The 24,957-nt window shown below is 45.4% G+C and overlaps 1 protein-coding gene across 1 annotated transcript; it reads left to right on the forward strand.

Moving 5' to 3' along the window:
- Positions 1 to 2,817: 2,817 nt before the first annotated feature.
- LOC146197516 (uncharacterized) lies at positions 2,818 to 24,957 on the forward strand (the record flags this gene model as incomplete). The annotated part of the gene is made up of 6 exons (XM_084597193.1): positions 2,818 to 2,952; positions 5,676 to 5,834; positions 21,330 to 21,454; positions 21,825 to 21,963; positions 23,341 to 23,476; positions 24,805 to 24,957. Coding segments are annotated over 6 exons (789 nt in total), but the record flags the coding sequence as incomplete, so codon positions are not given.

Raw genomic sequence — 24,957 nt, forward strand, 5'->3', positions numbered from 1 at the left:
TGTTTGCTGAAATGTGAATATAATGTGCAATAAAACTAGTGTTTTCTTGCTGTTTACTTTTCCTTGTATACATTAGTTCTGTGAAGAAAACCACAGGCTAGAAAGAAATGTAATGGCATGCATTTTGATACTTGGCCCCGTTGTGCTGGCTCAGTAGTTAGAGTGCTTGGCTGCTGAACCCAAAGATGCAGATTTGGTTCCAGCCACAGCAGGGACATTTTAATAGAGGCGAAACAATAGGCCGTCATGCACCGTGCGGTGTCAGTGCATGTAAAAGAACCCCAGATGGTCGAAATTATACCGGAGCCCTCAACTATTGTGTTCCTCATAGCCGTAGTTATTTTGGGATGCTAAACCAGATATATATCACATCATACTCTGAGTAAGATGCTATTCATGGTCAGTTAATCATACACTAAATGATCAATTTTTTTTCTGCATGGTACAGCAGCTGTTGTACAATTTTACTTTAGCCTTCATGAAGAATATCACACTGGCTCCACATGGCCTTCTGTTGACCCTTGATATGCGTCACAATCACACACCCGAGTATGTATTTGTCTAAAGGCACCTATGCATGCAAGGAGGGGACCGTTACTTTCCACTTGTCAGAACTGAAATGCATGATCCACATCATTTCTGTAATTCAACTGCTTGCTATTTGAACTGTCCAGCATTGATGCAAGTTTCATGGATGGAATGGATGGAAAAACTTTATTTTCGTCAGAGAGCATGTATGGATGGTTCCGTGTTAGATGGCCATCAACCCATGGCTGACGGCGACCTGGGTGGCCCACTCCACGGCCCTGGTCTGGACGACCGGGTCTGAGCTGGCCAACACGGCCTCAAGTTTCAAAGAACTGCAATTAGCAAATTAATCTAAGCAGCAAACCATGCCAAGAACTGCTTCGGTTTCATCTTTAGCAACTGTTTGGGAACTAAAATTAGCCAAATGTTGCAAAACATAGATGAGAGGTTACAAAATCTAAAAAACAATGCAGCCTACCTGTGGCATGTAGGGTTTCACATCCTAAAGTGACATATGTAGCTATGAAGAATACCGTAGTGGAGAGCTCCAGACTAATTTGACTGCCTGGGCTTTGTACTTTGAATTGACATCTTGCAGAAAACAGAAGCATTTGCATTTCACCTGCACCAAAGTGCGACTGCCATCACTGGTATTAAACATCACGACCTTGGGGCAAGTAGCCTAACGTGCCACTAAGATGTGCAGCGTGTACGTACATGCTATACATGTCAACCTTTCTAGCATTAAAGCTGTCACATGCATGGCAGATATTCATGTTCAGCTTTGGACTGACAAGTTTAAAAGTGTACTATTTGTGTTTGTCTAGCATGAAAAACAAAGGAAACTAAGGAAAAACGAAAAAAAAAAAATGAACATAATATGTTGAAAAAGCATTAGTCATTAACACATAAAGCATATTCGTTCCTTTATTAATGATAAAGTGGCCTTCAACAATAGTACAAAGCCTGAACATTTAGAAAGGTGCTGTGCCAGGCAGCTATTTTACAGAAACCTGAACCATTTCACCTGTAGTAATACGCATCCCGGCGGTGTGGGCTGGGCACTTATTTTTCGGTCCACTCCAACATGCGAAAACTGCATCGTGCATTCCCATTTTCCGAGTTTTGAGCTCTGTAGTACAGGCTAACAAATTGTCGATGACTTATTTTCGTCTGATTGTTGCACAGCGCGTGTAAATAAATTACCACTGCACCTAATAAACACTGACATGCACGTGCAACATCGCCGATCATAAACGGACACACTGATGTCAGTCCGGACATCGGCGCATTCATCACAGCACTCTTCGTAGTCTCACACAGCTAGCACTCTAGTAGGACGTAATCCGTACATCACAGCATCTCACGGTAAGCCCAAACCACACCTCCAACAAACACGAATTACGCGATGCTTGGGCTAGAGACACGCCGGCGGCACCCAGCTTTTTCAGCGCCGCTTGTATATGCACTACGTAGCACCAAACCTGAATGCGAGCAGAAAGCGATGCGTTACGTGACGCATCTCATCACAGATGGAAGTGACGAAACTTTGAAGAATCAAAACTACATAACTACATAACGACCGTCGTAGACGTTAATCCACATAACAACGAGGACCAAATGAGCGGGCGTGCGGGCCGCGGGCTGGCCATCAACACCGCGATTACATGCGCTTGCGCTCTGGTCGTGCTTGCCACCCTGCCGCGGTCCAACTCACGTAAGCCTATCATCATGCCACCACGTAGTATATCACCCATTCTAGGCACTATTCTTGCCACTGTACTATTCTTTGTAATTTCACATTTCACGCATGCAGTATGTAGTACATACTTCTTACACCTCGCAGGTACACCTCATACCAACTTCGATTTGGCTACATATGGCTACCATGTTGTTGCTACAACCACATCTGAATCCGGCTTTCCCGACGGATCCCAAGGCCCATATCGGAGAAAAATGCGTTGGGTCCGTCGGAAGAACCCTACCGATCGGGTCCGTCCGCCGTACCTCTGAAAAATATTTCCCGGATCCGTCGGACGGATCCCGAAAAAAAACGCACCGGGTCCGTCGGACGTACCTTTAAGACCATTGATCGGGTCCGTCCGACGTACCTTTAGCCACAGCCTTTTTATATTAAAGGTTTCAGTTTTAACAAGCCCGAGAAAGGAAACGTCCTGCGTCGCTTAGAGTGACTTGATACCAGCTGTTTCATTTGATTGAAAGCTGGGCCAGTTGGATGGCATTCATATTAGAGACGTGCAAACCACAACTACATTACAGGAGCCATGATCAACGTCTGATGACTCACGCCACGCGCTCTTGCAGCTGCTGCCTTATTGGGACTGGACGCCGTACCACTACGCATCCTGCTTGGTCACCAATCCGTTTTACAAACCAAAGACGGTCACCGCTGCTGACTGCCAGGTGAGTTGGATTTGTGACCGTCAGTTCTAAGCAGCGCCAATTTGCTTCTCCTGACTATGGATCAAATTACGGGCGGCAGCATATATGCCGATTACGCCACGCAATACCGCACGCTCGTAGAGTGGCGATGCTGCCACCAGAGGCCGTAATATATAGTATCGCGAAGCTACTCTCTTTCGTACGGGAAAAAGTTCAATGCACGGTTCGCAGCATTGAACGTGTGATGTAAGAGTAATTAAAGCCTCTCTTGACTCTTTTATTTGCTCCCTCTTCTGTCTCTGCATGCACCATCTATTATTAAATATGTTATTTAGAAAGCGCAAAATATTGATACTTGTACAGGGAGAGATAAAAAGATGAGCGCTTCCGAAATGGAATTAAAGCACCAGCTAGCCCAATACACTATCAACTGTGACCTTTTCACATCGAGCATAGGCGTGCACAGGTCTTTCCGCTATGTTGAAATAGGGGGGGGGGGGGGGGGGGGGGCGTGGTGCAGAGCTCGTTCTAATGCCGATTCCTGCTTCGCAGTAGCAGGAACAATATGATACGAAATTTAAGCCCCAGCCCTTATGTCCTTGAGAGCCATTGCTTCGTTTCCTTCGTACGCATATCATGTCGAGTTGTTTAGTTTAGGTCCGAAGAAACCCAGTCACCTTCAAAGCCTAACAGTTCAAGTTCGCTTCACTGCAAACACAGTTATTCAGTGGAGAAGACAGCTCTTCAGGGCTCCCTCTCTGCTTGCTCTCTTCGTGACCAGCACATACCCGATTCAGAAATGGAACAGAATTTTGCGCCAATAATTTAACAGCAACTTTATTTATTGCCTGATTCACCCAAGTCCGGAAAACCAGCGTCGGAGGCGGCTCTGCACGCTTGGACTGTCAGCGGCCGCCGACAATGAAGTCGCAAGGATATAAGCAAGGATATAAGCTCACGTCGAAACACTAAGTTTAAGAAATGTTTCCTCATTTGCAAGGGTTTTTCCAATCCATTTTTGCGGAGCTGAAGGGTTGAGAATGCGCTTGGGAATGAGTTGAAAGGGTAAGAGCGCATTTTTTTTTTTTCGTACATACGATGTCTCAGCCGCGGTGGTTCAGAGGTTAGGAAGTAAAAAAAAAAAAAAAAAAAAAAAAAAAAAAAAAAGTGTCCGAATATTATCTGATGTTGATAAGACCACGTCCTCTAAACGCGCCTTTTGAGCGCATAACATCGTCCGAGTTGATAACTTACACATTTTTTAAGATATTGCAAAGAATTAACTTTAATTCAGCTTCCGTCTATGAGTTTTATTCCACTGTCGCATATCTGGACATGCGTCGTGCTAACATAAACACAAGATGTTCCAATACAAGGAATATACCACGTTTTCGCACTAAATATAAACTACAAATGCTGTCCTGAAACCTGCCCAATATCTTAAACGTGCATAAAAACGCAATAGGATATATTAAAGCTGAGCTTCGGAAATATTTTGCTGAAGTGTGATTTTTTGCTGTACGTTGTTAAATGTTCATCTGGTTTTCTGTAATATTTCTGATAAGCATGTATATGATCATATTTTTGTCTATTTCCCAATTCTGCGATTGATATTTCAGATAGTTTTTTTTTTTTTTTTTGTCGCATTCTATGTGTCTATATGTACATGTGATTGATGTGCTCATTTCCTTTTTCATTTGCATTTCTATTTATCTATTGTACGTGTGACTGATGTTCACGCTTCCTTACCACTCGTATGCTATTGTGTGCAAGGGAGCCAGGGTCCGGTCAGCTGTTTGCCACAGTTTTTAGTCCTGGCTCCTCCATTTCTTATGGGAAAGAAAAAAAGTACCTGACTTGACTTGGCTCGCCTAGTGATCCCGAGGACACGGGTTTGATCCCGGCGTGCGTTTCGATGGAGGCTCCTTGCTACTTTTTTTTTTTTATCTTCAGGGCGAACAGAGCACGATAAGAAGCAACTTTATTATATTAATCAACACATGAGAAGCAGAATAATTAAAAGTTGAGTTTCAACCAACGTATGCAGGGTACCACCACCGCCTACCGCAGTAACTCTTTTCTCAACAAAGTTGAAATTAATTTTGTTTTATATACTTAGTCTATAAAACGCACACAAATCTCAGTGCATGAACATTTCGGTTCTTTCACCGCCGTCGAAATGCGGCTGTAGCAGCCGGGTACCGAATTTGTTACTATACTTAATGCCAAACATACGGAGAGAGTCAACGGCCATTGACCCAAAAGAAAGCATATGATACATTTTATCACTGTAAAGTATTAATTAAACGTGTATATTGCTACGCGTTACGCCATTACCCGGGCGATGCCGATATAGCTACGCTACAGACGTCGCTGATTTCCTCCTCCACGACGTGATACTACAACACGGTGCCTCTCGTGAACTACTCACGGATCGGGGTCGCTGCTTCCTCTCCAGAGTGGTTGACGAGCTACTTCGTGTGTGCACCGTCCGCCACAACAGTATGATTGACTAGAAATGAGAAGAGAAAACAACCACATGCCACCGACGGTATCCAAACCCATGACCTCCGAATGATTTCCTTTGTGTCAATGGTTGCTAGCGGCTCCCTTCTTATGTGTGTCATAAAGAAGCCCATAATTTTTCCTGTACTTGTTTACTTCATGCCAAGCAGCAGAAAGCCACAGCCGCTGGGCCGCCGCGGCAAGCTTTTTCACTCTAAAACAGCAAGAGCATATCGCAGGTGTGCGAGGACCTCCGGGGTGCAGTGCGCGCGGATGGCCTGGACCCAAAGGTCCTTCTAGAAGGTTACGTGGAGAACTTGGTTCCTGTCGTGGTCCGGGAGAATATGGGTGACTGGGTCGCCCTGCAGCCCTCATTCGCCCTTACCAACGTCACACAGGTACGCCATGGACGCCAGTTGCTTAGCTGACGTCACCGCTGCAATGAAAGCCAAAATGCGAAGCGTCTAATTAAACGAACTCAAGGGCGATCTGTTTTTATATTATAGTATAATTGGCTTAAGCTTCAACGTATCATGGAGGTTTCAGTAACGTATACTATGTCGCACCGACACACATTCTGCGTCAGTTATTATTATTATTATTATTGTTCTATCTGTGTGTGTAAAACTTGTGTGTGCATTTTCATTTTTTGTGTGTGTGTGCTGCAGCACGAAGACCATGGTTGTTCCTGCTCACATTAAATAAAGCTTGATTGATAACTATTATTATTATTATTATTATTATTATTATTATTATTATTATTATTATTATTATTATTATTATTATTATTATTATTATTATTATTATTATTATTATTATTAGTAGTAGTAGTAGTAGTAGTAGTAGTAGTAGTAGTAGTAGTAGTAGTAGTAGTAGTAGTAGTAGTAGTAGTAGTAGTAGTAGTGGTAGTAGTAGTAGTAGTGGTAGTAGTAGTAGTAGTAGTAGTAGTAGTAGTAGTAGTAGTGGTAGTAGTAGTGGTAGTAGTAGTAGTGGTAGTAGTAGTGGTAGTAGTAGTGGTAGTAGTAGTAGTGGTAGTAGTAGTAGTAGTAGTAGTAGTAGTAGTAGTAGTGGTAGTGGTAGTAGTTAGTAGTAGTGGTGGTAGTGGTAGTGGTAGTGGTAGTGGTAGTGGTAGTAGTAGTAGTAGTAATGCAGTGCGGATTCTCCCACCGTCCTCCGAGGGATTGGGCCAGAACATCAAAAGTACCCAACGGAAAGTATTGCAGGCTAATTGCTGGACCAGCTCATTACCGTCAATCCCTGAATTCCCAGAAACTCAATGCGGGAAAACAGTGGATGGATGCATTAGTCGCAGTTGGTACATGTTGTAATGAATATGAAGCGCGAACTGACGAGCTCAAAGAGAAAGCAAACTACTAACTTTCAGTTAGTACATGATGCATGTAAATTCTTGGCAAGCCTAACTCATGGAAAGCATATCTCAGACAAATAAAGTAAAATAAAATAGTTTATTTTCCAGGTGGAATGAGACAAGATGTACTGCATGATTTTGTCTAATGAGGCTCTCTTCGACAGATGATCACCAAGAACACTGCTGGTGTCAGAACCGAGCCTGCTCTGTGAGAACGAAACAGAAAAATCCTTGCTGTCTGCAACGAGATGGCGGATCTTGGCCACCACGTCTGCTGTAAGAGTCACAGATCCCAATGATCCAGTCTCGTCGTAGGGCAGCAGCTTCTCTAGGAATGCCGCCAGCTTCTCCAGCCGGCACAGCAGCACTGTTGACACCTCCTGCATCTTCTCCTGCAGGGCAGCATTCTTGGTCTCCAGTGCCTGAACAATTGCCTGACCTGGCTGCTCACTCAAAGACGATTCATTCTTGTGCTTGGAAGGCACCTGAGCTTTTGCATCGCTCAGCTCATTCTTCAAAGTCTCTAGCTCGTCACACGGCTCCTCCGTCTGTAAAGACACATCTTTTGCAAAGTGGCCAGCATGCTCCGAAGTCACTGGTACCAGCTGACCTGAAGAGTCAACAGCAAAGATCAACTCATCTGTGCTTCCCGATGCCTTTCTAGGCACCACTGAGGCTGGTGTAAGTGGCAAAGCATTCATCTCACTATGAATACAAGAAAACAAACTGCCCATGCTGTTGCTTCTTCTTCTTTTCGTCTTCTTCTTCTTCTCCTTCTTCTGCGCGGCTGTTCAAGGTCAAACGGGGCCCTTCCCGGGACGACGTGACTGGCCGAAACCTGGCGCAGTATTGCTATCGCAGTAGAAGCACTGAAATACCCAAACATTCAAGGATAATATAAAAAGAGATTTATTATACTACGTCAATTGATGCGTTATCTTACGGTCATACCAAAGAACAGGCAATTCAGAGCGAAGGAATTTTCGAAATATATAAATGCTACATGTCCTATACATTTGTGCAATGCATAATTTTCCTTGTACGTGCATGAAAATATGTCAAAGCTATTCCATTCATAGTCGTTTAGTAAGGACGGATGTAAATAATGGCGTCCTTTTTCTCCGTAATACAGGAGGTTATAGTATGGAGTATGGACACAAGCACCCTTTCTGCCACCGTAAGCACGAGCCATATGTTTCTTAATGTGTTATCGTATAAGCGCATTCTTTTATTTTTTGCATTCAGGCGACACTAGATGTGTATTAAATATTCTTCTTGTTTCTGCTGTACCTTTATAGCTAACTGATATTTACTTTGTGAAGAGGAGGAAGTGCATGGGGAAGAAGTGCATGCATGGGGAAGAAGAAGAAGAAGAAGAAGAAGAAGAAGAAGAAGAAGAAGAAGAAGAAGAAGAAGAAGAAGAAGAAGAAGAAGAAGAAGAAGAAGAAGAAAAAATTAGTGTTTTAAATATCCAACTCAGGTCCAACTCGCTGCGCGTGTTGGACCTGACCGACCGGACTGTTTTCGATGTCGCTGTGTTCGCCGCTGATCTGCCCAGTCCGAGTACCTGAATAAACCCCCATCTTACAATTTATTTATTTATCGAAGTACCTACATTCGCCCGCAGAGGTTGTAAAGTAAAGAGGTGGAGCAATATGTTGGACGTAGCTTGAGCGCCGTGGAAAACAGTACATAAAATAAAATAATGCAATCAACAACAGTTCAGTTCAGTTCAGTCGTTCAGTCGTGTCCGACTCTTCGTGACCCTATGGACCATGTCACGCCACGCTTTCCGGTCTCTCACTATCTTCCTAACATCACACAACTAGTGCCTCGAGGATGCCATCTAACCATCGCGTTCGCTGCCTACCCCTTCTCCGGCGACCCTCAACCTTTCCCAACATCAAATCTTTCTCCAGCGACTCCTCTCTTCTCATCAGGTGACCAAAGTAGCTGAGCTTTAACTTTAGAATTTGACCCCCAGTTGAGCAGTCAGGGTTTATGGTCGACAATATCGACTGATTTGATCTTCTGGCAGTCCAAGGAACTCTCAAGAGTCTTCGCCAGCACCACAATTCAAACGCGTCAATTCTTCGGCGGTCAGCCTTCTTCACAGTCCAACTCTCGCATCCATACATCCCAACTGGAAAGACCATAGCACGAGTTATACGGATCTTGGTTGGCAGACTAATGTCTCTGCTCTTTACTAGGCGGTCAAGGCTAACCATTGCTCTCTTTCCCAGAAGCAGGCGTCTCCTAATTTCATGGCTGCAGTCTCCTTCCGAGGTAATCTTGGAGCCCAAGAACAGAAAATCTGTCACAGCTTCCACTTCTTGTCCATTGATGCTCCAGGATTTGATATGGCGTCTAGGAATGCAAACAATTGAACAAGAACAGCATGCGCTCAGAATGGTGATGTAAATGTACACTAGAAATGAAATGCATGGTCATATGTAGACATATAACCCCAGGTGGTCGAAATTTCCGGAACCCTCCACTACGGCGTCTCTCATAGCCTTAGTCGCTTTTAGACGTTAAACCCAATAAACCAACCAACTAATATCTAGGCATATTCAACAATTACAGAAGGTTTAAAACATGGCAAGTAAAAGGAAAGTTTCCGAAGAAGGTTGACATACATACCAAGAACATCACCATCATGCTCGTGCTGCCTTTAAAGGGCAACTCCAGTGGTCTTTTCATCATTTTGTGTTTTTAGTTGAATTACATTCCTCGGCATGTCCTGACTACAACACAAAAAGCCGTTTTTCGAAATTCCGATTAGAAGTATTTTAAAAAAAGAAAAACAACAAATCGAAACCGAAACTACTTTCGCGGCCAGAAACGACGTCCTAGGTGACGAAATAGTGACGTCACACTCAGTATTAGAAAAACACTCGTACGTGCGTTGCATGGTGAGAATAAAGTATGAAAATCATGACGCACTGCATAAAATGTCTTAGGTACTTCAATATAAGGCTCACAATTTCATAATCACTCGGGAAGTGGACAGTAACGCCGGTATACTGTTTGTGACGTCAGAGACTCTCTGTTGCCCGCAGAAATACTCTCAACTTAAGCCATGAAACAGCATATTTTAAAGCCGTGTTGCGCGTGACCAGATTATCGTACGGCGCCCAAATTTTATAGATTGCTTCAGGACGGAGATGAGAACCTATAGTAAAATTTTTACTAGAATATTAGAATGTCAAAAAACCTCCGGAGTTGGCCTTTAACTGCTTTAACGCTCCGGTAAATTCGGAATCTGATGCAACCATAGCTATTTCACCTAGGAGTAGGTTTCAAGATGTGATCGTGCGTGGAAAATATGATTGTGCCATGAATGAGGTATGCGCACATCTCGACGCTGTGTAATATGTGTAGGTCTGGGGCACTTACGCCGCAAAATTCCATTCATCCGGGGCAAAGCAGTGTTTTAATAGACCGCGGATGCGCCTCTCGTCGGTCGAGAAAATCGCTCGCGGACCCGTTCTCTCGAAGGCGATGCCTTCAAAAGAATGTGTTTTAAAGTTTGCACTAGGCGCTGCATAAGCGGCGATGCATACATACGATATGATGCGGTTACCAAAAAGAATAAAAAATAAAATACATTTCCATACAGCGCGTTTCACGTAGCTTGAACCAAGAATTTTATGCGTGTGCAGCTCGTCCGGTCGAAAAACCGTTGCCGTTGCCGTACCCTAGATTGAAAAGAAATAAATAAAAGACGTGCTGGAAAATTTTGCACATGATTTCGTATCAATACAGTGGCACAACCGTTTTTGCTCAGCGTTCAGGGTGATATGTTAACATTTCGCTACTCATTTAGCATCCATCTGCTAGTGGAGTAGGCTACGTTTATTTTTAATATCAATTCGAACCAACGACATATGCACATTTTTTTTTTGTTTATTCAAATACCTCACGGGCTCCGATTGGAGTATTATGTGAGGGAGGTTACATAACTGGGGTGCGAAACAGAAGCATGTAGAATATGGTTATTTTAACATCGTTATTTTCAAGACGTTAACATTATACAATGGCAAACACAAGAAAAGAGAACAAAATTTGAAAAGCACATTATAGAACACAATTCAGTAACAGCACACTTCAGAACAAAATGTTGCTCTAGACCTCTCCCGCCCTGTGTCACAGATGACGCATTGAATGCTCGTACGAAGGCCTGGGTTCGGCCTGTTGAGCAAAACTTTCGGTGCGGGAGGCGACGAGCTGCCGAGGTTATAGGCCTCGTCTGGGGGCAGTTTCTCCGGTATTTTTTAATGCTGCCCAGCTGTCGCATGGCGGATTGCTATAATCGATCTAAGAAGACGAACGGGCATTTCTTCAGTTTTGAAAGCTGCACTGCATGAGTTTTGGAGGATCGCAAAGGATGAATTAAGCGAAGATGTCATGCGTTGGGGACTTTATAGTACTATACTGTATACTATATTGTATACTCTTGAATTCACGTATTTTTGGGTGAACGAACAATCACTTCGTTTGCTTCATTGCCCTTCCAAACGAATCGCATTCTAATGATGACCGTATGATGACCGGTATGCAATTACTAGCAGACGTCTAGTAAGAATATCTTGTTTGGCAGTTAGCGCAGCAAATTTTGTTAAATAAGTCGGCTTCTGTCTCAAAACAGCGCATAAAGACATGACAGCAGCATGATCGCTGAAGTACAACAGCGTTGGAAGGAAGAGAAGACATTATATTGCGTCCGAGTGCCTTCCTTTTCTCCCAAAATCAAATAATTATAATAGTAATAATATAATTGGTTCACAATTTCACATCAGGAAAGGCGCAGTATCTGTCACACTTTTTTTGTGACACCTGAATCGCGCCGTAAGGGAAGGGAGGAAGTTGGGAGGGAAAACGGAAAGAGAGAAAGTGGTGCCATAGTGGAGGGCTCCTTGAGTAATTTGGACCACCTGAGTAAGGATCTTTAACGTGCACTGGCATCGTACAGCACACGGACGCCTCTGCGTTTCGCCTCCATCGAAGCGCAGCCGCTGGCACTGCATCCCCGCGGCGGGGCCAAAACCAAATCAGAGCGCCAATCCCACACTTGAATGAGCACTGCAACGAATGCGCGCCAAGGAACGCAAAGGCGAAAGCCTTTATAGGCTCATGAGTGTATGTCTGTGCGTGCGTCCGTGCGCAGAAAGTGTTACATGCACAAATAAACTTTATAGACCTCTAATGTCACACTTTGTCAAATTATTTAACAGGAGCTAAAAAGTCAGTAAGCAGTGAGTCACAGTTCAGTAATGACTGCGCAAAAGACTCAACAACTACCGCGCTATAAAGGTTTTCGCCTCATCCCACTTCAGTGGTCCAAACTGTCCCTCGAATTTTTGAGAAATGTAGGCGAGCTGTCTTATTTCAAGACAAGATACAATAATACATAACTATTGTCTTAGGGGGACGTGACTAAAGGCAGGGAAAAAACTGCCTGACGAGGTCACGCCACCCTGAGGCAAGCAGTGGTCGACACTCAAGCACAGGTCAAAGACAGATAAAATTTGTTCTTTTACAGGACAGAAGTTTCTACATGCACACAAATGTTGAGTAACAAGTTTACAGCCAAGCGACATGGGGAGCCGGATGCGCAGCTGGACAAGAGCGCTGACGTTAGCGATTTGTGGCCGGTGAAGATGTGAAAACCACGGTCCCTCGAGAGAATGTCGTAAGTGCTTCAAGGCCAAATATATTGCGAGCAGAATTATCTTCCAAATGTGCTGTAGCGGCGACGCCAGCTTCTTGGAGAAAGAGATCGGCTGCAAAGTGCACCGTCGACGAACTGGCTCAAGACCGCGCCGACGGCGGTGTCCGATGCGTCAACCTTGACGGATGTTGGGGCGTCAGCTTTGGGATGGACGAAGTGTTGCGCTGGCGATGGTTTCTTTGATATCTCTAAACGCTGTGTATGCAGTGGGGTTCATGCTTATAGGATACTTCGATGACGTGTGGTCCGAGAGAAGGTCGTGTAGAGAAGTATGTGGGCACAGCGAGGAATTAAGAGGCGATACAAGTTGGCGAGGCCAACAGCAGAGTATAAAACATTTATTTGGGAAAATGGGTTATGGGTTAAGGGCAGGGTTGTCCGAGTCCTCAGTTCGGAACTCCGTTGACTGATGCCACTGCCCGAGCTCTCGCAAGCAAGGTCCTTTGTGCCGCTAATCGGAGCTGGACGGGACCACCTTCCAGTCCGTCCACGTTTGGTTTTCTTTACGAGGTATGACTTGGTTTTCTTGGCAAGTCCATACCATATGGTAAAGGACTGCTATCAGGCCGCAAAATGTGCATTTAGGTTAGAAAATAGCCAGAATAATTTTGTGTAGTCTAGCTGGCTTTTGTAGGACAATGTTTGTAAACGCCTGAGATGACACTCCTCTGATTTTTTTAGTCCTTTAGCCGGTGCTGGGAATGTTTGTCTCACTAACTTTGGCATGTCATAATATCTCGCGATATGTAGTGAGGAGCTGGGGTGGTAATGAGAGGTCCTGGGAGAGGAATGCTCGTGCTGCGGCATGTGAGGGGAGTGATGAGAGGTCCCGGGAGAGGAATGCTCGGGCTGCGGCGTGCTCATTTACCTCTACCCTTTGATGACCAGGTACCCATATTACTTCTTTGTGTGAGAGCTGGTGTCTGGCTTGCGATAAGATTTTACATGCCAAGGGAGGAACCCGGCCTCGCATGTAGTTTCTGTAGGTTATTTGGGAGTCGGTGACGACGTACGTATATGGAATCGGTATGTGTCGCGGCTAATGCGTTCGCTGCCTCCTCAATTTGTGCGACGTCTGCATTTCTAACCGTCAGCCCCGCCACCGTATGGCCTAGACGAGTGACTGCTACTGTTGTGATGCCGTCGCAGGGACTCGCAGCATTCTCGAAGAAGGCTCCTTTGTCCTTGGAGTAGTTTTATCTATCATCCTGGCTCGTGGTTTGCGTCGTGCCTCGTGATATGCTGGATGCATATTGTGTGGTAGGGGCATGGTGTGCCAAGAAAATCGCGGTTTCCTTGTGGTGCCTGCTTGAGGAAGCACGTGTGGCTATGACACAGGTCGGTAGTGGGCGAATACCACAGTCGTTGACGTGATGGCCGAGGAAATCCAGTTCCGCGAACTCGCTCTTGATGGCGTTGACAAGACCGCATTTTCTGAGGCGTGCGAACACTTGACGCAGTTGGAGCTTGCGGTCCACAGTGGTGGGGATGAAGACGAGGATGTCGTCCAGATAAGCTAAGCAGCACATCAAACTTCCTAAGACCTTGTCAACGAAGCGCTGAAAGATCTGTGCCGCATTCCAAAGACCGAAAGACATGCTGAGGTATTCGAAGAGACCGAAGGTTGTAATAATGGCGGTCTTTGGAATATCCGAGAGCTACACAGGAATCTAGTGGTACGCTTGTTGAAGATGGTGCAGCCATGTAGCGCCGACGTAAAATCCTGGATGTAGGGAGTTGGATAAATGTCCAGTATGGTGCCCTTATTAAGAGCATGGTAATCGTCGCATGGTCGCCAGTCGCTGTTCTTGGGCACCTGGAGTGGCGAGGCCCATGGGACTAGAGGATGGGGGGATGAATTCAAGGTCGAGCATGTGCTCAAACTCTTGTTTGGCGACATCCAGACGATCGGGTGCAAGGCGACGAGCCGTCGGATACGGGATGTCAGTCGTAACGATATGATGTGGCACGCTCTGAGCGACCGGCGACTGAGGAGATGGTGGTCGGAAATTGTCCGGGAAGTCGGCAAGTACACATGATCAAGCGTTGGGAATGGTGGTGCGCACCTGGAGTAGCCGGAGAAGTGGAGCGCGACAGGAGATGCCTTGGACTCAGAGTCCAAGATGCGACTATGCCGTACGTCAACGACGAGCTTGTGGTGCCACAAAAAATCAGCCCCAATAATTCTCTTGCGCACGTCCACGATTACAAAACCCAGCGAAAGCTACGTCGGGAGCCGATGTCGAGAGTCACCGACTTTCTACCGTATGTCCGTACAGTACATCCGCTTACCGCGGTGAGAGGAGGCGAGTCGGGAGGACGGTGCCGCTCAGCCAACGTAGGGGGAAGGACACATATCTCGGCACCGTTGCCAATGAGGTAGCGAAATTTTGTGATGCGGTTGGCGACGTGCAAAAACGGTTCTTTGTCAGACGAGGCAGCCTATCTCACTGGAGTCTTCAGAGGTGCCGTCTGCATCGCTGTTCGAACAGAGGACGACGTGTCTCTGTGCTAGGAGGTGATCTGGACACTACGATCACGCGATTTGATATGTGGCAGAAGTGCCTCGCAGACGTCTTGCAAATAACGATAAAAATTATTGACATGGACGACTCGTGTGCAAAAAAGATTCAGCTTCGTTATTGACTTCCTTACTTCGTGCGATAACAAAGCTCTAACTGCCTTTCCCGTCAACATATAATATTTGTTTATTCATTGCCACATGACGGTCTGTTGTCCTTTGCTGTGGCTGTAATTGGAGAGTATGGCGGTGTTAATTTTCAAAACGGCTGTTGTGTGAGTGTGAATTGTTTTTTAGAACTTTTATCTCGCGTCTTGACGTCTACTTTTGTTGCCTTAGACAATGACATTTACCTGCAAAAACAGGGTGTTGGCATTGGGCCGTACACTGCACCTATTTTAAGGGCTTTGTTCCTTGCTCGGTATGACAAGGCTCTTTGTGAGCGGTTGAGAGAACTTAGGATTTGAAATATTTCTGCGATATATGTTGATATTTTTTTTAATTGTTTTAGGTACGTCTTTTTTATTGACCCTTTTGTCAACAGTCATTTAGACGAGTCTCTTGCTATTGTCTCGTCTCGCGTATTTTAACCTCTTTCAATGAATGTTATAAGCCTTTCCAATTCACCACCGAATTTCCCGAGCAGAGTAGCATCAAGTTTTTGGATTTGCGGCTGCGTTTTAAAGATCACGAGTGTTGGATGTATGAGCCAGAAGCGAACAAGCCACATATTTCAGCGCACTCAAAGCTTGTTAAGGGGCATATCCTGCTGTACTCGGCGAGTCCTATCAGCAAGTGATGCGACCCCCCCCCCCCCCCCCCCCCCCCGAAGGAAGTCTTCAATCGCAGGTGGCTCATTTGGAGGCGGCGGATTACCGTGATCGTTTCCGTTACCGATGGACTGCATCGCAAACGGCAATATAAAGCTAGCGTGTTTTTTTTTTTTTTTTTCCTGTTCATGTACCTTAAAGGCCGTTTACGGGAATTACATAGGGGTCTGAAAAACCCATAAATTCATTGCAGTACACAACAGTGAAATATAGAAACTAAAAGGCATAAACAAACATGCTCTGCGAGAAACAAAGAACATATAAGTGGATAAAAAAGTCCTTGAAACACATACACACGTGGACCACAATGCTGGATGCAAAGTTTAAAATAATACTATTCTGACAACAATCTGTTACGTATAACCATAGAGTAAGCACTTCAGTTTGGTAACGAATGCGTTGTAATTTTTTTCGAAAACGATTTCTGCTGGTAGTTTATTCCAATGGTAAATGCCCAAGAACGTGACAAGCACAGAGCAAAAAAAAAAATTTAAAAAAAAGGAGACGATAGCTTTCATCCCCTGTGTGCACGAGTTCTAGCACAATCTTACAAGGTGGAGCAACGCTCCGACGTTTAAGTCCTCTTCATCGCGCCGAAGAAACTCATGGGCCTGTATAGGTTAAGTTGTCCAGTGAAATCGCGAAAACCGGTGTACACTATCAAAAGCAGGAATGACTTAGTACGTTGCCAGAGGGGAGTCGTGTGCAAAATTTCAGTTTTATGCGGTAGGCTCTACATTGACCAAACTGGAAGATGCTTGAAAGTCCGGCCACGCCCATCCACCCTGGTGTTTCTTGTATGTACATCTTTTATGTACATACAAGTATGTATGTACATCAGATGGAGACCGGTATCACGTTTTTTATAGGCATCACTTTTTGGTTATTGGTGTTGCCTGAGAGTGTTCTGGTACATTCTCAATGTTCGGTTACATGCAACTTAACTACCCCACAAAAAAGTAGAAAGTTGGACAGCCGTGAATGTAGCTCAGTAGGTAAGAGCACCGGACGCGATATTCGGAAGTCATGGGTCATCAAATAACGCGCCACAATTTGGCGCGTTATTTTTCCTTCTTCTACTTTGAATTTACTCCGTAAGGAAGAGTACAGTACAAATTCACGTCAGTATCAAACCATAAATAAAAAAAACATCTACGCTTTTCTTGGCTTAGCCGAATGTCGGCTTTCTTCCTTTATGTATCATAACGAGCCCCTCATTTTCCTTTTCATATGGTTCTTACTAGCTTGCTAGCGTCTCGGTTCTGGCAGTCTTGAAGCCATATAGGTAGCGCATGAGGGTTCTCGCACAGCTGCCGCCCTGCCTGTCGGTCACGTTCCACGTGCCACTTACGGCAGCACAAGACGTTCCGCGTCCGCTGCTATGAATGAGGGTGGCACTGGTGAACACTCTCAAAGTTCGGTTACAGGCAATGTTAATACCAAAAAAGCAGAAGATTGGACAGCCTTCGATATAGCTCAGTTGATAAGGGCACCGGACGCGATACTCGGAAGTACAGGTTCGATTCCCACCATCGACGCACCGTTTTTCCTTCTACTTTGTATTGAATTATCTTTCTTCCTAAAATTATTATAGTACTAATTCAGATCAATAGCAAAAGAAAAAAAAAACAAAATACGCTTTCCTTGGCCTCACCGGCTGTCTGCTTCTTTCCTTCGTGTATTTATATATACCGCTCTTTCATCGACGCCATGAATATCATTTGAGTTGGCTACAGAAAAACAAAAAAGAAACAAAAACAAGGCATATTTGGAGGCCAAGTGGCCTCCAAATATGTCTTCTTTGACCAGCTGCAAGAAATGTCTAAGACATTCCAAGGTATTTCTCAAATTTGCCGCCCCAGCCAATCTTCGGCTGTATCCAACTATACTTAAAAAAGGGAATTGCGCTAAAAAACACACGAACGAGAAGAGGACATGCACGGGCGCAACCATACGGGCGCTACCGTCCATGTCCTCTTCTCGTCCGTGTCATTTTTAGCGCAATTCCCTTTTTTAAGTATGTATGACCGACTAGCCCAACAACGTGCTCTGTTAAATTACGTATCCAACTATGCTTTCTTCGTCCAGATATCCACTCTGGTTGCTTATTACAGCATGTTTCCATTATTATTGTACTGCTTTCTTCACAGCGTATGGTAGTACTTAATTTCGTGGCCCGTGTGTCGTATATAAGGCGAAATCGCTAAACATGAGCAGAAAGGACTCCGACATGAGTCTCAAGGATAACCGAGAATTTTCCGCACACCCGTCAGCAACCCTAAATTTGGGCCAACAAAGAAAACCGTCAAAATCATCTACCATCAATAATACGAGCGAACGTCTGCCTCAACTACTTGCAGTGTTATTTCCTCTACCAGCTTTGAATGGAAGACGTAGTTGAAATGATGAAACAGCTGAAGCAGGGATGTTTACGACAGCTATAAATTCTGCCTTGGCACCGTCTGCTGTTGACGCACAGAAAGCAACGTTAACTCAGGCGAAGATTTCTGTATACCTCAACACATTTATTGTTGTTTTCTTCCTCGACAAGTTCATTTTCCCGCCTATTTTCTTGTTTTTCTCGCATTCAAAAGCAGCGGCAGTCGGCTTACTGGAACTGACATTTTCGGACGTTTGTTTTAAGCAGCCTTTATAACTAGAATGAAAGAAGGAAAAGCACGTGAACAGTGTGAGGCCATATGTCGTCGCTAAATTTACATTTTAAAATCTACAAAGGCCGTCGCCGCACGATTCATATATTCCTTGCAGCTGTCACATAGACTGCGCATCAGCTTATTTGTGTTTGTAAAACAGCGTGTCCAGTTCGCTGAGCCTATTCTGATTTTCTTTTTGCTCCTATCAAAGCGCCACAGTCTGGAAAACTTTGCCTGTTCGTGCCTGTATACGCCTCTCAAGGCCAGACGAAATCGATGGGGGGAGCGTGCCGCGAGCTGAATGAAAACGACCCGATAATGAGACAAAAAAGAAAACGACAAATAACTCAGATTCAACGCCTGCGCGCAGCTAGCCTCTTCTAATTAGATATGGGTACAGCAGCTCGCGATTGGTCCCTCTCGGCAGAAACCAAGTCCATTCGGAAAGTTAATAAGTACCAGAACGATGATTAGCCGGGGCATATTCTGATAGCTTTGATGGTGCAGGTCCCCGATGAGAAAATTGGTTCCGCGTACCCTGCAAATCGTACTCCCGACGCAGATTAGGTCGAAAAGTGTACGCCGGATCAGTGTGATGCAGATGTTTTTTTAGAAGCACCCGAATATGACGCCCGAACGAGCATGGTTTAGCAAAAGTTTGATCATCTGAAGCGAATTAATTCCGGATGATGAGCTTATTTGAGAGTCTGCCGTCTTTCATTCCCCTGTAATGATCTCTGCGTCCCTATTAATTCGCAGCATAAAGACCCCGCTCTACTAAAAGTCCGGCGTCGGCATTGTCATAGAAAAATCACGAGCCTGCTTTTGGCATGGTGGTATAGCCACAAGTACATATGACCAGGTACTGATTGGTTGGCGGATTGTGTGACGTCACATAACAGTTAATGACACCACATGCTGGCTCGAAGGAAGGGAAGCGCGAATTGAGGCAGGGCGTATAGGAAAAGAGGTAAACGGGATCAGCACTGCTAGTAACTGTGAAGTTTATTAAAGTTACTTAAAAATTATTAGATATATTGCTGTCCTAAATTTAGTTTTTAGACTGTACTAGGTAATGACCACGCAAATAAAGGCTATCGAAACCGTTTCCTTCGATAAAAAAAAAAAGAAAAAACTTACAATACCGTGCAACTCGGAGTCAAACAATAATTCATGACCATTCCCTACATCATACACGAAATTAAGAGCCATTCGTAAAGTAGCTGAGACTGAATTTACTTAGATTAAAAAATTGTTGCGGAAACGACGGGGCATATGACGGACAGGTCTTTTTACACAACAAATCGTGGTATTACACAGGTTAGGGCAGAAAAGATTGGACAAAAACTGCGTGGAGAGGGATCTCTTGCCGTATGATTTTGCCCGCTCAAAGGTATATGAAAAGGGCCATCGCAACCCTGTGCTTGGAGTCGTCACTCCGGAAGTCGTGCATACATGAGATGTTTGCCAGATTTTATAACCAATTGGACAGACTTGTTGAAGCCGGCTTCCCTGAGTCGGTCCTTTAGATGCCAGTGGCGGAAACACTTCTGAAGAAGATGAAGGCTGGTGCAAGCAGGAATCAACTGGCGGGAAAAGAAAAGCCTGTTGTGGTTCCATGCGTTCAAAAAGTTTCTCACGGCCTGAAAAAAAGTGGCAAACCGGTTTAATGTACCAGTGGCATTTTCTGCGCCCGCAAGCTTGCCCAGCTAAGCAGTCGCATAACGAGCGAAAGCCAAAAGATTGGCTGTCAGAATAATAATTTCCAGCAGTTCGCTAAGTGCGCCACCAGTGTCGTCTATGAAATTCCATTGTCTTGTGGAAGATCTTACATTGGACAGACGGGACGTTGCGTGAATGACCGACTTAGAGAACATGCAAAAGACATTGAAAACAATAAAGGTGAGCGACTTGTTTTGCACTGTTGGACTCGCACCAATTGCGTACCACGGTTCCGCGACGTGGGAATTCTGGGTAGAGGCAGACATCGGACGTCTCTTGAAACTCTATAAGCTTTTTATATAAAAAAGCAGGTTCGAATTGTATCAGCGACATTTCGGCCTTTCTTTATGAAGCTGAGCAAACATTTCTGTCACGCCTGCTTTGATAAGATTGATGCCTTTTCTTTGATACCTTGTACGCGAATGCATTAGTTGCGAAGGCTATATATGTTAGTTGCTTTCACCTGATTAAACAGCTGGAGTAAGCGCCCGTGGTGTCCTCTTTCTTGTGTCTGTGTAGCGCTTAATACCCTGTAATTATGTTTGTGTGCCTATAGTGCGCAGTTTAAACGATGCCCGGGGCAGTCAGTGGCTAGCTAAACAGTTCGCGTAAGAAAAGACAAAATAAGAGCCATTAGAGCAACGGGCACTGTAGACCTCAGTTTGTCCTCGCTCATTTCGTTGCTGCGACGGGGACGCGTGCAGCAAGCCATGACGAGACCGCTCAAGGAATGCGACAAGGTAAAAGGCAGACGATGCTTCTTGCATTTTTCTTGCGTATTTGGGATATGCTCTCGTCGCACGTCACCGGCAACCTCATTCGTATGTACGAACAGCTGACTGAGCTAACCGCTGTGGTCTTCACCGAGTAAATTTGATGAACGCGTCAACTTGAAACACATGCAGTTTTCCGAACGTGGGCGCTCAGCAGCGTATTCACGTGAAACGAGTGCATGTTGAAGCCGGAATGGTCTTTGGCATGCAGAACAAAGCAGCAATTATTTTTAATTTCTTTCTTCAGGGAATTCTTTCTTTTAATGGTACGTGTTCCTTGGCGCGAACAGGCGTACCTGGATGACGAGGAGCTAAAGGAGGCGGCCATATGCAACTTCCGCAGCAACCTGCGGCAGCTCGGCTTCGACGCCTTCCTGCGCACGTTCCCGACCATGAACGGCTGGTTTGCCCATTGGTGAGCTCCTGCATCACGCATGCGCAGAAGAGCCAGAGAGTCCAACTGTATGCTGCTTGGGCCGTATCGTTCGCCCAACTGTTAGAAGGCTTCACCATATGTGACGTGTAAAGCGAGAGGAAAAAAACATCGGGACATGGGTGAAACTTCCGACTTTAATCACGACGCATGAAGGAAGCTTGGGGAGTAAGCGCATGCATATTCCATCGATTATCAACCAGCTACTTCGAGTGGGTGCGTGGGTGCATGAGTGCGTATAGTCCAGACTGTATTCTGTCTGAAGTCTCAAATCTCAAATCTCAGCAATTTTCGACTATGTTTAGTGAGGCACTTCACGCGCGTGACACTGTATACCATTGCGCTTGCGCAGGGAGAACTGCGACCGCGCCGGCCAGAAGCATCTTCGTCAGTTTTACCGACGGCCCTCTTTTCTGCCTCTAGCCGTGGAGCTGACGCGCCCCAACTGGGTCGTCGCCTCACGCGGGTTCAGCGGGCGCCGCTTCAAGCAGGTGCGCCTTCATTATTGTTCTGCCCACGCGAGAGACGAGGCCATCTGCCGACCAAGCAGGGGCCTGACAGCTGCTGTCCTGCTAAGAGTACTGCGCGGATGCTCAATTACTGCAGACAAAGAAGAGACCGGAATGAGTTCTCACTGGAGCGTCGATGAGACGATGTTTGAAAACGTTTCCCAGTATTTTATTGACGAGAAATCAAATGCCAGTCTCGTGACAGACAACATGTCTGAAAACATGTCCGTGGCGCCTGAGATCGTCTGAAGAAAGTGTGACGTTCAAAAATGCGGCATGATATATTGCTGCAGTCACTAAAGATGTGAGGGGGGGGGGGGGGGGGGGGGGTCGTCAATGAGTTGTGCATGTTGGTGTCACTCTCATCTCTAACCTGTGCATGTGTCTTTACCTGTATGGATGCTTTCAACAAGTGCTACGCGCATAGTTCGAAGCACGTTTTCATTTAGGTTTCCACGAAGCGCTTAACAGAAAATCTCGACGCTGCCAACGCGAATTGGAAGTAAAATGCAGTCTCGTTGCATGCTTGTGGAAGATTTCATCTCACGGTGACGGATATGCAGTTGAGTGTTCCTTTAATACAGCTTAGAAAATATCCAGCGACAATAAGAGTATCATGTCGCAGATAAGAATGGTGAAATGCTTTGCTGCAGGACTGGCTATTCTTTATGTTCTGTAAGGCCGTTAAAATCGATTGTCCCCGATGTCAGGTCTAACTGACCAGTTCGTGAACCAAGACATTTGTCAATAACTCCTCCGAAAATTACTGCAGCGCCATCCTCTCAGCCCCGTAACCTTAACCTTTTTTAACAGCACGTGATATATGACAAGTTCAGCTTCCATTACCGGTTGACGCAGAGCCGTGCTCGCTCACCTCCAGATAGAAAATCCTAGAGCGGCCTTAACTCAAGTGAACGAGAGCGGGCCAAGAAGTGCGGGCTAATTTTGTAATCTTCAGAAATTTCTGTCCTTCATCGATGATCGTCCTCTATTAATTCCGGCTAGCTAAACACCGTCGCTACCCCCATATGGTTTAAATTACGTTTTATTCTAGAGTTCTTCTGTTACTCCGGCCACTGGCTGGCCCGTTGTTGTTGAAAGGCGCTTCTCACGCCATGCCTTGCATTCCATCTCTCCCGCCAGCCCCCTCTCCAATCGATTCTTTAAACTACTTTGCAGACCGGCTGTGGATGACCACTTGAGAAAAAATAACAATTGCGCATGTGTTTTGCATGTCCTGTCGGGTATATGTGCTGTTTTTATTATTATTTTTTTTTCAGCTTCACCTTCTCCGAGCTATGCACTAACTTCCGTCACAGCGTGTTTTACTATAATGGACAACGCCTCTCTTTCGCCCAGCTCGACATCGAGGGAGGGAGCACCCTTGTGTGGATTGCGCAAGTAAGAGGTCTCAACTACATACGCCTCGTGCCCGAAGCCGTCTGCTCAGACATCTGCCAAGAGCTGGAGCTCCTCCTCGAAGCACACGAAATACGTAAGGGCTGCAAATGTCCGCCCAGGAGCCAGGCGCGGCGTCCCGTTATAGTACACTTCAATCATACTAGTATATAGAAACCCTGCCCGTGGGGTCTGTTACTGTAAATTGGTGCTCTGAAGTATGTAAGCCACCGTGTTTCCTCTGGGACTCTATATTTAACTGTTCAAACAAGGTCACAAAAAGCAGCCGAAGGCTGACTCCAAAGTTTGCAATTACCGTTTGCACCGCCGTTTACTTCTCCAATGATCCGCCGCCATGATATATGGGAGCGACGAACGCAGTTACTTGTCGTGAGCAGTCACGTGATTTAGTTGCCATGATAACTGACGTCCGTGGCCGCTCGTTGCTGGCCCGAGGTGAGTAGGTGCGTTACCTCGTGGTTCACGGGTTGGGGGTCGCGTGCGCAGATTTTGTGAATTGAATGCATGCTTGCGCAGAATCATGCCTCCAAATAATTGGGTGTTTTTTCTCTCTAAATTGGAAATAGAAGAAATCGAAAACTGCAACAACGCGATTTCGAAACAATGTGATTCCACTATGTATATGGACGATTTTACAGGAAGGCGATGGGCGCTGCCATGTTGGGGCGCTGGGCTGCTCCCGTAGCACAGGAAAAAGTTGACGAAACCCCCGTTAACAGCCCAGTCACTCCGGTTTCTCCGAGGGTCGTAAAATGGTCTATAGCATCTGCCTGCATAAAACCTGTCTTAGAGAAAACAATTTTTATTGTGTTAGCAATACCACTCCAGGTTTCGCCTCGTCGCGTAGCACCGGCCGTAGCCACGGTTGAGCTGAGCAGGTGGTGCGCCATTGCCTAGCAACCGAAGAAGAAGAAGCAGGAACAGAAGAAGAAGAAGAAAAAAAAAAAGGAAAAGGAGAAGAAGAACGCTCGGTCACCGGCAGCTAATGATTTCGCTCCACATTCGGTTCAGCAGCATTGAACCCTTCTTATTTATATGTGGGCAGGTAGCTTACACTCCCGCGTCATACTCTTAAATGATGAGCTTAAGTGTCCCCAATAATGTAGCACCTTACACTGATAGGGTGTGATAGGGGAATAATGTAGCAGGTAAAACAAGCTTCCGCCGTTGCCATCGCAATTCAACTAGGGTTAACCAGAGTTAAACCACAATTAATGTGCAAGAGTGGAAGCGTGGGCGAGTTGGTGATGGTTCGATTGGTGCATAGCGCTAGAAAGACACAATTAATGTTTTTTCTCTATATTGGAGCTTTCAGTTCTGTCGAGCGATATCCTATAGTGCATGCAGTGTCATTGTGTGCGTTTCATGTTACATACTTATTTAGGACCTTTTTATTCATTTCAGTGCTCGTGCATACGACGCTGTGGAAGGTGCATTATCTTCCCGGAGAAGAATCGGAAAACATCGCATTTGCGGCTGGTGGCTTTATCTCAGATTGAAGTTCCTCTCAAATTGCATGTAAATTACAATGGAGATGACTGTACGAATAAAGGTGCT

This window comes from Amblyomma maculatum, chromosome 3 (genome assembly GCF_055883805.1).
Source record: "Amblyomma maculatum isolate TAMU_Amacu chromosome 3, ASM5588380v1, whole genome shotgun sequence".
Lineage (NCBI taxonomy): Eukaryota > Metazoa > Arthropoda > Arachnida > Ixodida > Ixodidae > Amblyomma > Amblyomma maculatum.